Source organism: Petaurus breviceps, unplaced genomic scaffold (genome assembly GCF_028583685.1).
Source record: "Petaurus breviceps papuanus isolate PSGF00001 unplaced genomic scaffold, PetGlider_PUasm1.0 90654, whole genome shotgun sequence".
NCBI classification, from domain to species: Eukaryota; Metazoa; Chordata; class Mammalia; order Diprotodontia; family Petauridae; genus Petaurus; species Petaurus breviceps.
Window position 1 is genome coordinate 744,883 of NW_027187301.1, and position 12,434 is coordinate 757,316.

General features: G+C 37.5%; 1 protein-coding gene across 1 annotated transcript in view; it reads left to right on the top strand.

Annotated features, from left to right (window-relative positions):
* LOC138143702 (protein mono-ADP-ribosyltransferase PARP14-like) overlaps positions 1 to 12,434 on the top strand; it is a 76,749-nt gene that overhangs the window by 25,761 nt on the left and 38,554 nt on the right. Inside the window, exons 5-7 of the mRNA XM_069064927.1 lie at positions 204 to 440; positions 7,939 to 10,214; positions 10,928 to 11,161. Coding sequence (XP_068921028.1) covers positions 204 to 440; positions 7,939 to 10,214; positions 10,928 to 11,161 — 2,747 coding nt within the window. The remainder of the gene's footprint in view (positions 1 to 203; positions 441 to 7,938; positions 10,215 to 10,927; positions 11,162 to 12,434) is intronic.

Below are 12,434 nucleotides of genomic sequence, written 5' to 3' on the forward strand. Positions count from 1 at the left end.
AAGGAGCTTCCAAGTACAACACCAGCATAGAAGTGTGCGCCTTCCAGACCTGGGACTGCATCCTACAGGATCTGTTAGGACTGTGAATTCTCACCTAGGCATCTTCACTATGGCCACTCTACATGAAGCATATTTTAAATGAGTTTTCTTGCTCAATGAAAGGTTCAATAATATATTAATGATCACTTTGTTTTTCTTCATAGATACAAAGACGTTTGTTGATCGTTGTTCTCAAAACCAAATAGTCCAAGAGAAAAAGATTTTGGTAGCACCTCTGGAGGAGACAAGAACCATCCTGGTGGAAAACCTGCCCCCTGATATTAATGAAAGTTATATAACTCTTTTCTTTGAGAACCCCAATAATGGAGGGGGACCAATAACCAAAGTCCAGTGTTTCCCAAAGGACAATTCAGCTCTGATTGAGTTTTCTGATCACCAAGGTAATAATATCTACTGCTAGCTTAATCCTATTTTATTTTTTCCAATAGATTGGCATCCACTTGGTTGTAACAACACTGAAATTTGTATAATGCTTTAAAGTTTGCAAAGCACTTTGTGTACATTACCTGAGCCTCACAGCAACTTTTTGAGATCTGTACTACAATTATTTTACAGATGAAGAAACAGTTTCATAGATCTCCTCAAAGACCTCTAAACAAATTTTAAAGCTACAGAACCCGCAAAGTGACAGAGAGAAACAAATCTGCTGAAGGAAGCCCAGCATGCTGGCAGGAAGGGTCCAACGCAATATGATGGGAGCCAAGCTCAGTCCTGGATGAGTTTTTGCCCCAGGGTGGCCTTGACCAGCAGCGCCTGGAGCAGACTTCACAAGAGTAAATTACCAGCAGTTGTAGCAGTTTCCAGACTTCTCAAGCCACAAATGCCAAAGACAAAGTAAAAGGTCAGTGTGGAACTTTGTTGGAACAGGGGTAGCCTGGTTCAGCTGCTACCCCCAGGGCAAGAAGCAGAGGAGGTGCAGTTGTTGCAGCCCCTGCCGTATGACTGCTTCCAGAGCTCCTGCTCTGCAGAATGTAGGGGGACCAAGCAACCATTCAGAGGGTAATCACTTTAAATTTGACCTGCTTGGATCCGAATTGTGGACTTGGGTGGTGGTCCTGGTTTGTGTGACCAGTGAGCCAGAGCATGTGGGGGATAGAGAGACAGCACCCAGCTCTGACAGCTGCAAAACCCCCAGCAATTTGGGACTTATATCTCTCCATTCTGGAAGCAGAGTTCTACTGTGGCAAAGAGCTCAAAAGTCAAGTAATTAGTTGCCAATATGAACAATCAATGGAATCACAAACAGATGATAGAATACTTTTTTGGGACAAAAAGGATCAAGACATAGAGCAGAAGGAAGACAGTGAAGTAAGAACTCCTACATCAAAAGCCTCCAAGAAAGATAAGAATTGGTTACAGGCCATGGAGGAGCTCAAGAAGGATTTTGAAAATCAAATAAGAGAAGTAGAGGAAAAATTGAGAAGAGAAATGAGAGTGATACAAGAAAATCATGAGAAGTGAGTCAACAGTCTGCTAAAGGAGACCCAAAAATACACTGAAGGAAATAATACCTTAAGAAATAGACTAAATCAAATGGCAAAGGGGGCTCAAAAAGCCAGTGAGGAGAAGAATGCCTTAAAAAGCTGAATTTCCCAGATGGAAAAGGAATTTCAAAAATTCACTGAATAACTCCTTCAAAATTAGATTGGAGCAATTGGAAGCTAATGACTATATGAGAAATCATAAATTATCAATCAATTTTGCTTGATAATTTCTTGAAAGATGGTGTCTAGACTCTTTTTTTTGGTCATGGCTCTCAGGTGGACCAATAATTTTTAAATTATCTCTCCTTGATCTGTTTTCCATGTTAGTGGCTTTTCCAATGAGATATTTCACACTGCCTTCTATTTTTTTCATTTGTTTGGATCTGTTTTATAGTATCTTGGTTTCTCTTGGTCCCCCTGTTCCCACAAAGTTCCACACTGACTTTTAACTTTCTTTTTGGCATTTATGGGTTGATAAGCCTGGAAACCACCACAATTGCTGGTGATTCTCTCTCATGAAGTCTGCACTAGGCCTGCCACTGGTCAGGGCCACCCTAGGGCTGGGAACCATGCAGCTCATGTGGGGCTGCACTGGGCTTCCAGCCTAGTGTGATAGATCCTTCCTGTTGGCCTGCCAGGTCTTTTTCAGAGGGAACTTTATTTCTCTTTCTCTCTTTGTGGGTTCTGTAGCTCTGAAGTTTGTTTAGATTTATTTTTTACATGTATTAGAAGTGATTGGAGGGGAGCCCACAGCAAGTGTGTGCTTCAACTCTTCTATTGTCAAGAGGATCAAGTATTGCAATTGGTTCCACTACACAATGAAGTCAGCTCAGGGGCTGTGCTTGGAGTTAGGTTATCTAAACTGAGGAGGAGGCCACTTGATAAAATGGGACTTCATGGGGAGCCATCAGGAAAGCTAAGCTTTCTATTTGGAATATGGCAAGACTTCTCTGGATGTCTTGAAGTATTGTCTCTATGGAGTCACAGCATTTCAGACAACTTATTTCTGAATTTCACTCTCAGGTGGCTGAGCCTACCTGAGCTCTAGCCCAGGGGCACTGATGTGGAATCCTGAAGCAGTGAGACCACCCCTCCCCCACACCTTACACTCTGAGCTTCAGTGTAACCCCAAGGAAACACAACAACTTGGTCTCAATCTAGACACCCAGGAACCACAACACAAATTCAATAACCAGGTCCCTAGATCCCAGCATAAGAAGCATGGGCCAGAACCCTCTGTATCCCAGAAGCAGAAATTCACTTTAAAATCCAGGAAATAGGCAATCACAATGGAAAAACAAGTTGGGAATATGAAAATGATTGAATCCTATTATAGCCAGCAAGAAGAATGAGATTCACAAGAGGACATAATTGACACTATATACACCTCTGAAATCTCAAAAGGGAATATGAACTGGTCCAAAGTCCAAGAAGCATTCTTAGAAGAGCTCAAGAAGGATTGTAAATGTCAAATAAGAGAGGTAGAAGATAAATTGACCAATTATTTTAAAATTACAACTGCCAAATTAGAAAAAAAATTTCACTGAAGAAAACTCCTTAAAATGTAAAATTTCTAAAATGGGAAAAGAGGTTCCAAATTTAATGGGAGAAAATAACTCCCTAAAAATTAAATCTGAATATATGGAAAAGGAACTTCAAAAATTAACTGAGGAAAATAATTAATTAAAAATTAGAATAAGTTAAATTGAAGCTAATGACTCTATGAGGAATCAAGAATCAGTCAAACAAAACCCAAAGAAAAAAATTAGAACATAATGTAAAATATCTCATTGGAAAAACAACTGACTTAGAGAACAGATCAAGGAGAGATAATCTAAGAATTATTGGTCTACTGGAAAGACACAGTGAAAAGTATAGCCTGAACATCTTCCAAGAAATCATCATGGAAAACTGTCCTGAGGTCCGAGATCCAGAGGGTAAAAGAGTTATCAAGAGAATCCACCAGACACCTCCTAAAAGAGATCTCAAATTATAAACTCCAAGAAATATTGTAGTCAAATTCCAGAATTATCAGGTCAAGGAGAAAATTCTGTAAGCAGCCAGAAATATACAATTCAAATATCATGGAACTATAGTCAGGATCACACATGACCTAGCAGCTTCTACATTGAAATATTGGAGGTATTGGAATGTGATATTTTATAAGGCAAAGGAACTCGGACTACAACCAAGGATCGACTATCCAGCAAAGCTGAACATAATCTTTCAGGCAAGGAGATAGTAATTCAATAAAATAAAGGACTTCCAGACCTTCCTGATGCAAAAGCCAGAGCTCAATGGAAAATGTGATATTCAAATACAGGACTCAAGAGAGACATAAAAAGGTAAACAGGGAAAACAGACACACACACACACACACAACATGCTATTCAGTAAGAGCAACTTGTTTACATCCCTATAAGGGAAATGGATATCTGTCAATACTGAGAACTGTATAATTATTGCAACATTTAAAGGGGATATACATAGATAGAGGGTGTGGGTATAAGTTAACTAAAGTGATGATTTTTTAAAAAAATTATTAAAGAGTACAAAGGGATTGTAATGGGAGAAGAGGAAAGGAGGAGACAGAAAAGGGTAAATTATGCCACACAAAGAGGCATAAAAACATATTATAGTAGAGGGAAAGAAGGGAGGGAGATGAACATTATATGAGCTTTATTCTCATTGGTTTTTGTTCAAGGAGGGAATAACATAATTAAGTATAGGATTCTATCAAGAAGAGACACAAAACTTATTATAATAGAGAGAAAGAAGGAAGTGAGAGGAGCATTGTCTGAGATTTATTCTCATTGGCTTTGGTTCAAAGAGGAAAAACCATACTTCATTAAGTATAAAAAAATCTATCATGTCCTACAGGCAGTAGGAGGGGAAAAGAGTAAGAAAAGGTGGGGGAGGCTAGAAGGGAAGGAAGAAATTTTAAGGGGAAGTATAGGTAAAGGGAGGGGAGCTGATATCGAGGGAAAACTGAGGGAAGGGATGGTCAAAAGGAAAACTCTTCAGGAGGGGAAATGAGAAGGGAGAAATAAAGTATAAACAGGGTATGGTATAGGATGGAGGGAAAGACACAGATAGTAAAAATAACTGTGCATGTGAATGGGATGAATTTTCCCATAAAAAGGAGGCAGATAGCAGCATGGATTAAAGACCATAATCCTACAGTCTACATTCTACAAGAAACACATTTAAAACAGGGGGATATACATAGGGTAGAAATAAAAGGCTAGAGTAGAACATATTAAGCTTCAGCTAAAGTTAAAAAATCAGGAATAGAAATCCTTATCTCAGATAAAGTAAAAGCAAAAATAGATCTAATTTAAAGAGATAAAGAAGGAAACTTTATCCTGCTAAAAGGCACCATTGATAATGGAGAAATATCATTACTAAACATATATGCACCAAGTGGTATAGCATCCAGATTCCTAGATGAGAAGTTAAGGGAGTTAGAGGAAGAAATAGATAGTAAAACTATACTAGTGGGGGACCTCAATCTCCCCTCCTCTGAACTTGATAAACCTAACCTCAAAATAAACAAGAAGTTAAGGAGGTGAATAGAATTTTAGAGAAGGTAGATATGATAGACCTCTAGAGAAAATTGAAATGGAATAAAAAGGAATATACCTTCTTCTCAGAGGTATAGGGCACATATACAAAAATCCACCATTTACTAAGGTATTAAAAAATTCACAATCCAGTGCAGAAAGGCATAAATATTAAATGCATCCTTTTCAGATCGTGATGCAATGAAAATTATATGTAAGAAAGATCCATGGAAAGATAGGTTAAAACAAATTGGAAACTAAATAATTTAATCCTAAAGAATGAGTGGCTCAAACAAGAAATCATAAAAACAATCTAGTACCTTCATTCAAGAGAATGACAATAATAAAACAACATACCAAAACTTGTGGGATGCAGTGAAAACTGTTCTTACGGAAAGTATTATATCTCTGAATGCATATATGGATAAAATAGAGAAAATAAGAGTGTGCATACTCTTTGACCCAGCAATACCACTTCTAGGTCTGTGTCTCAGAGAGATCATACAAGTGGAAAGAGGACTCATAAGTACAAAAATATTTATAGCAGCTCTTTTTGTGGTGGAAAAGAATTGGAAATCAAGAGGGTGCTCATCAAGTGGGGAATGGCTAAACAAATTGTGTTATATAAATGTAATGGGATACTATTGTGCTATAAGAAAAGAGGAACAGAGAGCAGTTGGGTGGCACAGTGAATAGAGCATTGGCCCTGGATTCAGGAGGACATGAGTTCAAATTTGGCCTCAAATACTTAACACTTATTAGCCATGTGACCTTGGGCAAATCAACCCCAATTGCCCTTCTTCCTCCCCGCTGAAAAATGAAAAAGAAAAAGAAATGAGGAGCAGAAAAATTTCATAATAACCTGGAGAGACTTATTTAAACTGATGCTGAGTGAGGAGAGCAGAACCAGGAGAACTTTGTGCACAATTACAGACACATCATATCTGTGACAACTAACTTTGAAACACCAGGCTCCTCTCAGTAATGCAAGGTTAAAAGACAACTCCAAAAGACTCATGATGGAAAGGGGTATCCACATCCAGAGAAAAGAACTAAAAAGTCTGAATGAAGATTGAAGCAAACTACTTGCTCTCTCTCCTTTGTGTTTTGTTTGCTTCATTCCTTCTTTCTTGTTGTTCACTACATTGATTATAACTCTTATTTACAACTTGACTAACGTTTAATGTGAAGGTATTTGTGGAACCTGTAACATATTGCATTCCACCATGGCGATGGAAGGGGGGAGGAGAGAGAGGGGAAGAAAATGTGAAACTTAAGGGAGTGTGGAGCTGAATGCTGTAAACTAAAAGTAAATAAATAAATTTCTTTAAAAAAAAGAAATTAGCTTTGCCTAATGTAACAATATGTCAGAGAATACATTAGGATCTCTTGCCATAGTTAAGAGCCTGGTGTATTAGCTTGTGCCTCTAGACACTTAATAAACATTTGGTGAATGGGTCACTTAAGCCTTTAAGTACAATTATTTCTTATGAGCTAAAGGTAGAGTAAGAAGATGTAGGTTACTCTGTAAACATGTCTGGAAAAGGCAACCAAGTTAAAGTGAAGAGGGTGCCATGGGAGGGAGAAAGAGTTCTACATTCAGAGCTACAGGACCTGGTTTCAAATTGCACCTTTCTTATTGACCATCTATATGACCTTGCAGAAGTACAAAATAAAGAGTTAACTAATTTGTAAAATGAGAAGTGCCAAGGGGGGGGGGATTCAAACAAGGTTTTGCATTGATAGCAAAGCATTCCATTAGGCAGTATAGGGTGGGTGATTATACAACCAGAATATCTGATGTTCCACCAAATATTGTCTCATTTTAAATTTGCACCATAACATATTATTTTTTATTTTACTCTCACTGTATTTGTCTTCTTGATCATAATTGATTTACTTTTAAATAAGATTTTGAATATTTATTGCATTCTTAAGAACAATTTTTGAAGTGGAAATTGAAAGGATCCTCATCAGTTGAGGAATGGTTGAACAATTTGTGGTATATGAATGTAATGGAATTCTATTGTGCAATAAGAAATGGTAAGCAGGCAGATTTCAGCAAAACCTGGAAATACTTACAAGAACTGATGCAAAATGAAGTGAACAGAGCCAAGAAAACATTGTTCATAGGAACAGCAACATTGTATGACGATCAACTATGATTGACTTAGCTCATCTCAACAATGCAAGACAATTCCAAGAGACTCATGATGGAAAAATCCTATCCACATTCATAGAAAGAACTGAATGCAGAATCACATATACTCTTTTCACTTTATTTTTTTATGTTTTTAAATTTTTTTCATACTGTAATTATTTTGCAAACCATTTATTCTTTTAAAACATTATCACTATGGAAATGTTTTACATGATCAGAAATAAATATACTAGATCAAATTGCTCAGTGTCTTAGAGGGGAGTGAAATGAGTGAGGGCTGAAATTTGGTATTCAAAATTTTATTTAAAAAACATGAAAAATAATACATTTTTGAATATCAAAGTAGCCAATATATTTTTTTGCTCAGTAAAACCTAACTCTACAGTGTTTTAATATGATTCAACAGGAAAAAAATCCCTTGATAGAATTTCACTTTACAATAAATAGTGGGAGAGTATAGCTTATTCTTAAGTGGAATACTGCATGGCATTAGTGTGTTTCTTTAATGAGAACACTATTTTAGAATAATGACAGTTATTTCACAATTTTGATGAATGTTCATTTTCTTCCAACTAAGACAAATTCTACCCAAATTTAAATGTGACACAAGTTAATTAAGTTTTTGTGAATTGCAAAAAAATTTACATTAATTTGTGTCTTTTTCTTTTAGTTGTCAAAGCCATATTGACAAAGAATCTTCTCTTCAACAACAACTCCATTTCAATGTTCCCATACTACCATAGTTTGGGTACTGCTTTATATGGAAAGGCAAAACAACCACCGAAGCTGCCAGAGCCTTCTATAGTACTAATAGAGCCTTATTTATGGAAGTTCTTACAGAAAGATGATCAAGTAATTGGAACAATAACTAGCACCATGGAGAGTTGCCACTGTGAGCTAACATGGCCTAGATCCAATGATAAAGAGCCAGAAATTATACTCAGTCCTTCAACTACCTTAATCAGGCAAAGAAGAACAAAGAGTAACATAATCAAGACGTGGAGTGGGGATGTTTACACGAAATTATCTTGCCTCATGTCTGAATACCAGGTTAGGAAGTATAATCTAGACCTAGTAATGTGGGAAGCCATTAAAGACAGCATAGAAAATAAAAACATTTTGTCTGAGTTTGATAAGCTGCAGGAGAGAGTGATCATAGCAGGGAGACTGAAGGATGTGCACAAAACTGAAACACAAATGAGAACTCTGATAGAAAGTCTCATCCAAAAAATAGAAAGGGAAAAACAAAGTATAAGCGAAAACTTGTCTGTGTGTCCTGGAAGGTTTTCAGTTTTACACAACAGTGGATTAGAAGAGACTCTCCATAAAGAATACCCAGAGCTGAAAGTCACTTACAATACCCTCACAAAGAACATTTGCCTGAGTGGACTGGCTGCAGATGTGTATAAAGCAAAGAGTGAAATTCTGGAGAAGCTGCAGAACTTGGCTCAAAAATCTCTCCATGTTCCTCCTCACATCATTCAGTTTTTGCAGCAAATAAACTGTCAGAAATTCTCTGAATCTCTTTTTGGAGTAGAGAAAATTCCTGCTGTTTATGAGTTAGAGGGTGACACAATTGTGCTGGTTGCCTCCTCTCCCCAAATTCTCTCAGAAGCTGAGGAACATATGAAGAGAATCTTGGACTTTAAGTGCACCAGTGTGGGGGACACTGAGATTCTTGGTGATTATCAGTGGGAAAAACTCACTGGTGATTTCAATAAGAAATATAACTGTTCCTCAAAGACTGTAATGATAGAAGAGCAGAATTCAGACACTGGTGCTAAAACAATAATTTCTGGTTGTGTTAGTCCAGTATGTGAAAGCTACCAGGAATTTGATGAGTTTATAGAAAAAACAAAAATACAGGAGTTGGTCACTGTGAACTCTCTAGGAGTTATCTTGTATATGAAGGAGGAAAAAAAGCAAATTTGGAAACAACTAAAGAATAAAAATGTAGACGTTGATTTCAAAACTCAAGGCAGCCAAAGAGGCATTTCACTGAGTGGTCCCAAAGGAGATGTGGTAAGAGGAGTGGCCGTGGTTAAACAAGCACTAGTTTCAATATATGTCAGAAATTTTAGCATTGACAAACCAGGGGCCAAATCCTTATTCAAAGACAAAGAAAATTATTGTAGAAAGGAAGCCAAACAGAAGTATAATTGTTTAATTTCACTACTAGAAGATGGAGGTGAAAGCAGTGGAAGCAGTCTTAATGGGCAGAAGGTCCATTGCAAGATAACCTTAGAATGTGGCATTTTGTTAACTGTTCAGGAAGGTGACTTAACCAAGTTCTCAGCAGATGTGGTGGTGAATGCAGCAAATGAGGACCTAAAGCACTATGGAGGTATGGCAGCTGCACTCTCTAAGGCAGCAGGCCCAGGGCTACAGAGGGACTGTGACCAGATAATCCAGGAACGGGGTAAGATTCCTCCTGGCTGTGCTGTTGTATCAGATGCTGGACAGCTCCCGTATAAGCAAGTGATTCATGCTGTTGGGCCCAGATGGACACAAGAACATGCTCACAGGTGTGTTCAGCTACTAAAAAATGCTATCACAGAGAGTCTTTATCTGGCTGGATTTTATGGACACACTTCAATAGCTATAGCAGCTCCCAGCTCTGAGGTGTTTGGCTTCCCCTTAGAAGAGTCTGCTGAGACCATTGTCCAGTCCATCAAGGAAAATTTCCAGAACTTCCAAAATAAACATGGTTTGAAAGAAATTCACGTGGTTGATTCATCAGAGGAGACAGTTCAGGCTCTTTCCAAAGCCTTGAGGACCAACTTTAAAGATGCATTATCCAGTAACAATTCACTGTCTTGCACACTATTAGAAAACCAGAAAACCACCTTGACAAAAAGTACTGAACATAGACATGTGTTGGACTCCATCCAAACCAGTGAACACCTGAGCATCATCTTGATGAGAGGGAATGTCCAGGATGTGCAGGTGGGTGTTACCATTGACCAAATACTATGGAAGCTTATTTTGAAATTTAAGTAGTCTGACTCTGATGTAAATGGGATCATATATACTTTTAGCATATGATCTTTGTAAGGTTAATGCATATTTACTCTAGTTTTAAAATTCTGCTCCCTTGAGTGTGTGGCAGTTGTATATAAGTCAAAAGACTTGGGTGGGGTCATTTAGCTCATAAGTGTTTAAGGCCGGTTTGAACCTTGCTCTTGCCTGCCTGAGTCAGTCCATAAAGACTTATTAAGTACCTGCCCTATGACAGGTTGAGAAAGGTTTCCTGTAGACGATGAGATACCTCAGTTTCCTCAACTGTAAAATGGGGACAATAATAGCATCTGTGTCCCAGGATTACTGTGAAGATCAAAAGAGACATTATTTGTATATCACTTAGCACAAAGCCTACCACATAATAGGTGCCTGATAAACGCTTCTTTCTTTCCTTCTTACCTTCCCCTTACCACTGAGGTGTCTGGTGGAAGCAGCTATTGGTTATCTCTATACTAGAGCAATTACTACTGGATTTATTATTAAGAAATTAAGTTTATATTGTTCTATGTCTTCTATGTTGTCTCCAACTGTCATGTAAATATTTAAATCAAAAATTTCTTTGCGTCTTTCACATTGCCTTGCATATGTAGATTTGTTGATGTGACTTTGTTTTTTAACAAGGTTTGTTTTTATTTTAGACTGATATTATTGTAAATTCCATCCCTTGGGATCTTCATCTTGACAATGGGTCACTTTCCAAGACCTTATTGAGGAAAGCTGGTCCAGAACTCCAGGAAGAAGTAAATAGATTTGGAAAAACATCAGGGAAAATAGGTGACATTCTCCTGACAAAAGGCTATAATCTGGGCTGCAGATTTCTGCTTCATGTGGTGGCTCCTTTCTGGGATGATGGAGCAGGGAATTCACGAAAGGTAGAGAATTGTTAAAGTTCTAAATCAATAAGCGTTTATTAAGCACCAAATCTATGCAAGCACTGTGCTGGTTGTTGGATATACAAAGACAAAAATTAGACAGTCCTTTCTCTCACAGGCTTACATTCTGTCAGAGGAGGAAAATATACACATGTAAGTAAACACAAACTACATAGGCAATACATAGAAAGTAATATGGAGAGGAAGGGGCACCAGAAGCTGAGATGCAAGAATGCCTCACACAGAAGGTGGCATTTGAGCAGAGCTTTGAAGAGAATTAAGGATGCCTTAAAGTGGAGATGGGTTAAAGGTGCACTTCAGACATGAGGGGACAACCCATGCCAAGTCATGGCAGTGGGAGATGTGTTGTCATTCACAAGGAACAGACAGTAGTCTGGTTTGGCTACAGAGTACATGAAACAGTGTCATATGGAGTAAGCATGGAGAGATAGGCTGTAATTGTTTTGTGAACAGCTTTCAATGAAAGTAGGAAAGTTGGCAGCTAAGAAGAGTTCTACTCTAATTCTTGACACTGACTGGCTGTATGACACTGGACAAGTTACTTAACTTTTACCTCTCTCAGTTTCCTCAACTATAAAATGGGGATTAATAGTAGCACCTACCTCCCAGAGTTGTTGTGAGGATCAAATGAAATTAATATTTATACAGCACTGAGCATAGTGTCTGGCACAGTATAAGTGCTATAAAAATGTTATCATTGTAATCATTTATTGTTGTTGTTTTCATCTTCTTATATTATCTTCAGTCCATTTGGAGGCCATATTGAATTTTATTTCAGCATCATCATGATTTAAATATGTTTTTGCAACTCAAACTAGCAATCACAGGAGAGTCTATCCTTGTTTCATTTATAACAATGATATTAACTCTTTCTGCTAGTAAATGGCATAAAGGCATAAGTCATTAGTAGTAATAGCAGCATCAATTGGTATTAATGATGCTGGTGGTCATATTTCAGTAAGGAAAGGACATATGAGCTATGAGGAGAATGACAGTCAGTGACACTGTGGGCATTCATCTTTGGGGAGTCTTAATTTATTCCCACTTTTATATTCTTTTCCCCTCTAAAAGTTTTGGAATTCCCTGGAGTGTACTTTGTACTTTCCTCAATTACTCGGTTTATTTTCTTTACTTTTTTTCAGCTTTTTAACACTTGTTTATTTGCACATATTTAAAGCTGTGAATTTAATAAATAAAATTTTTTAAACACACACAGATACAAACAAATACAAAAAAGTCACTCTGATTAACT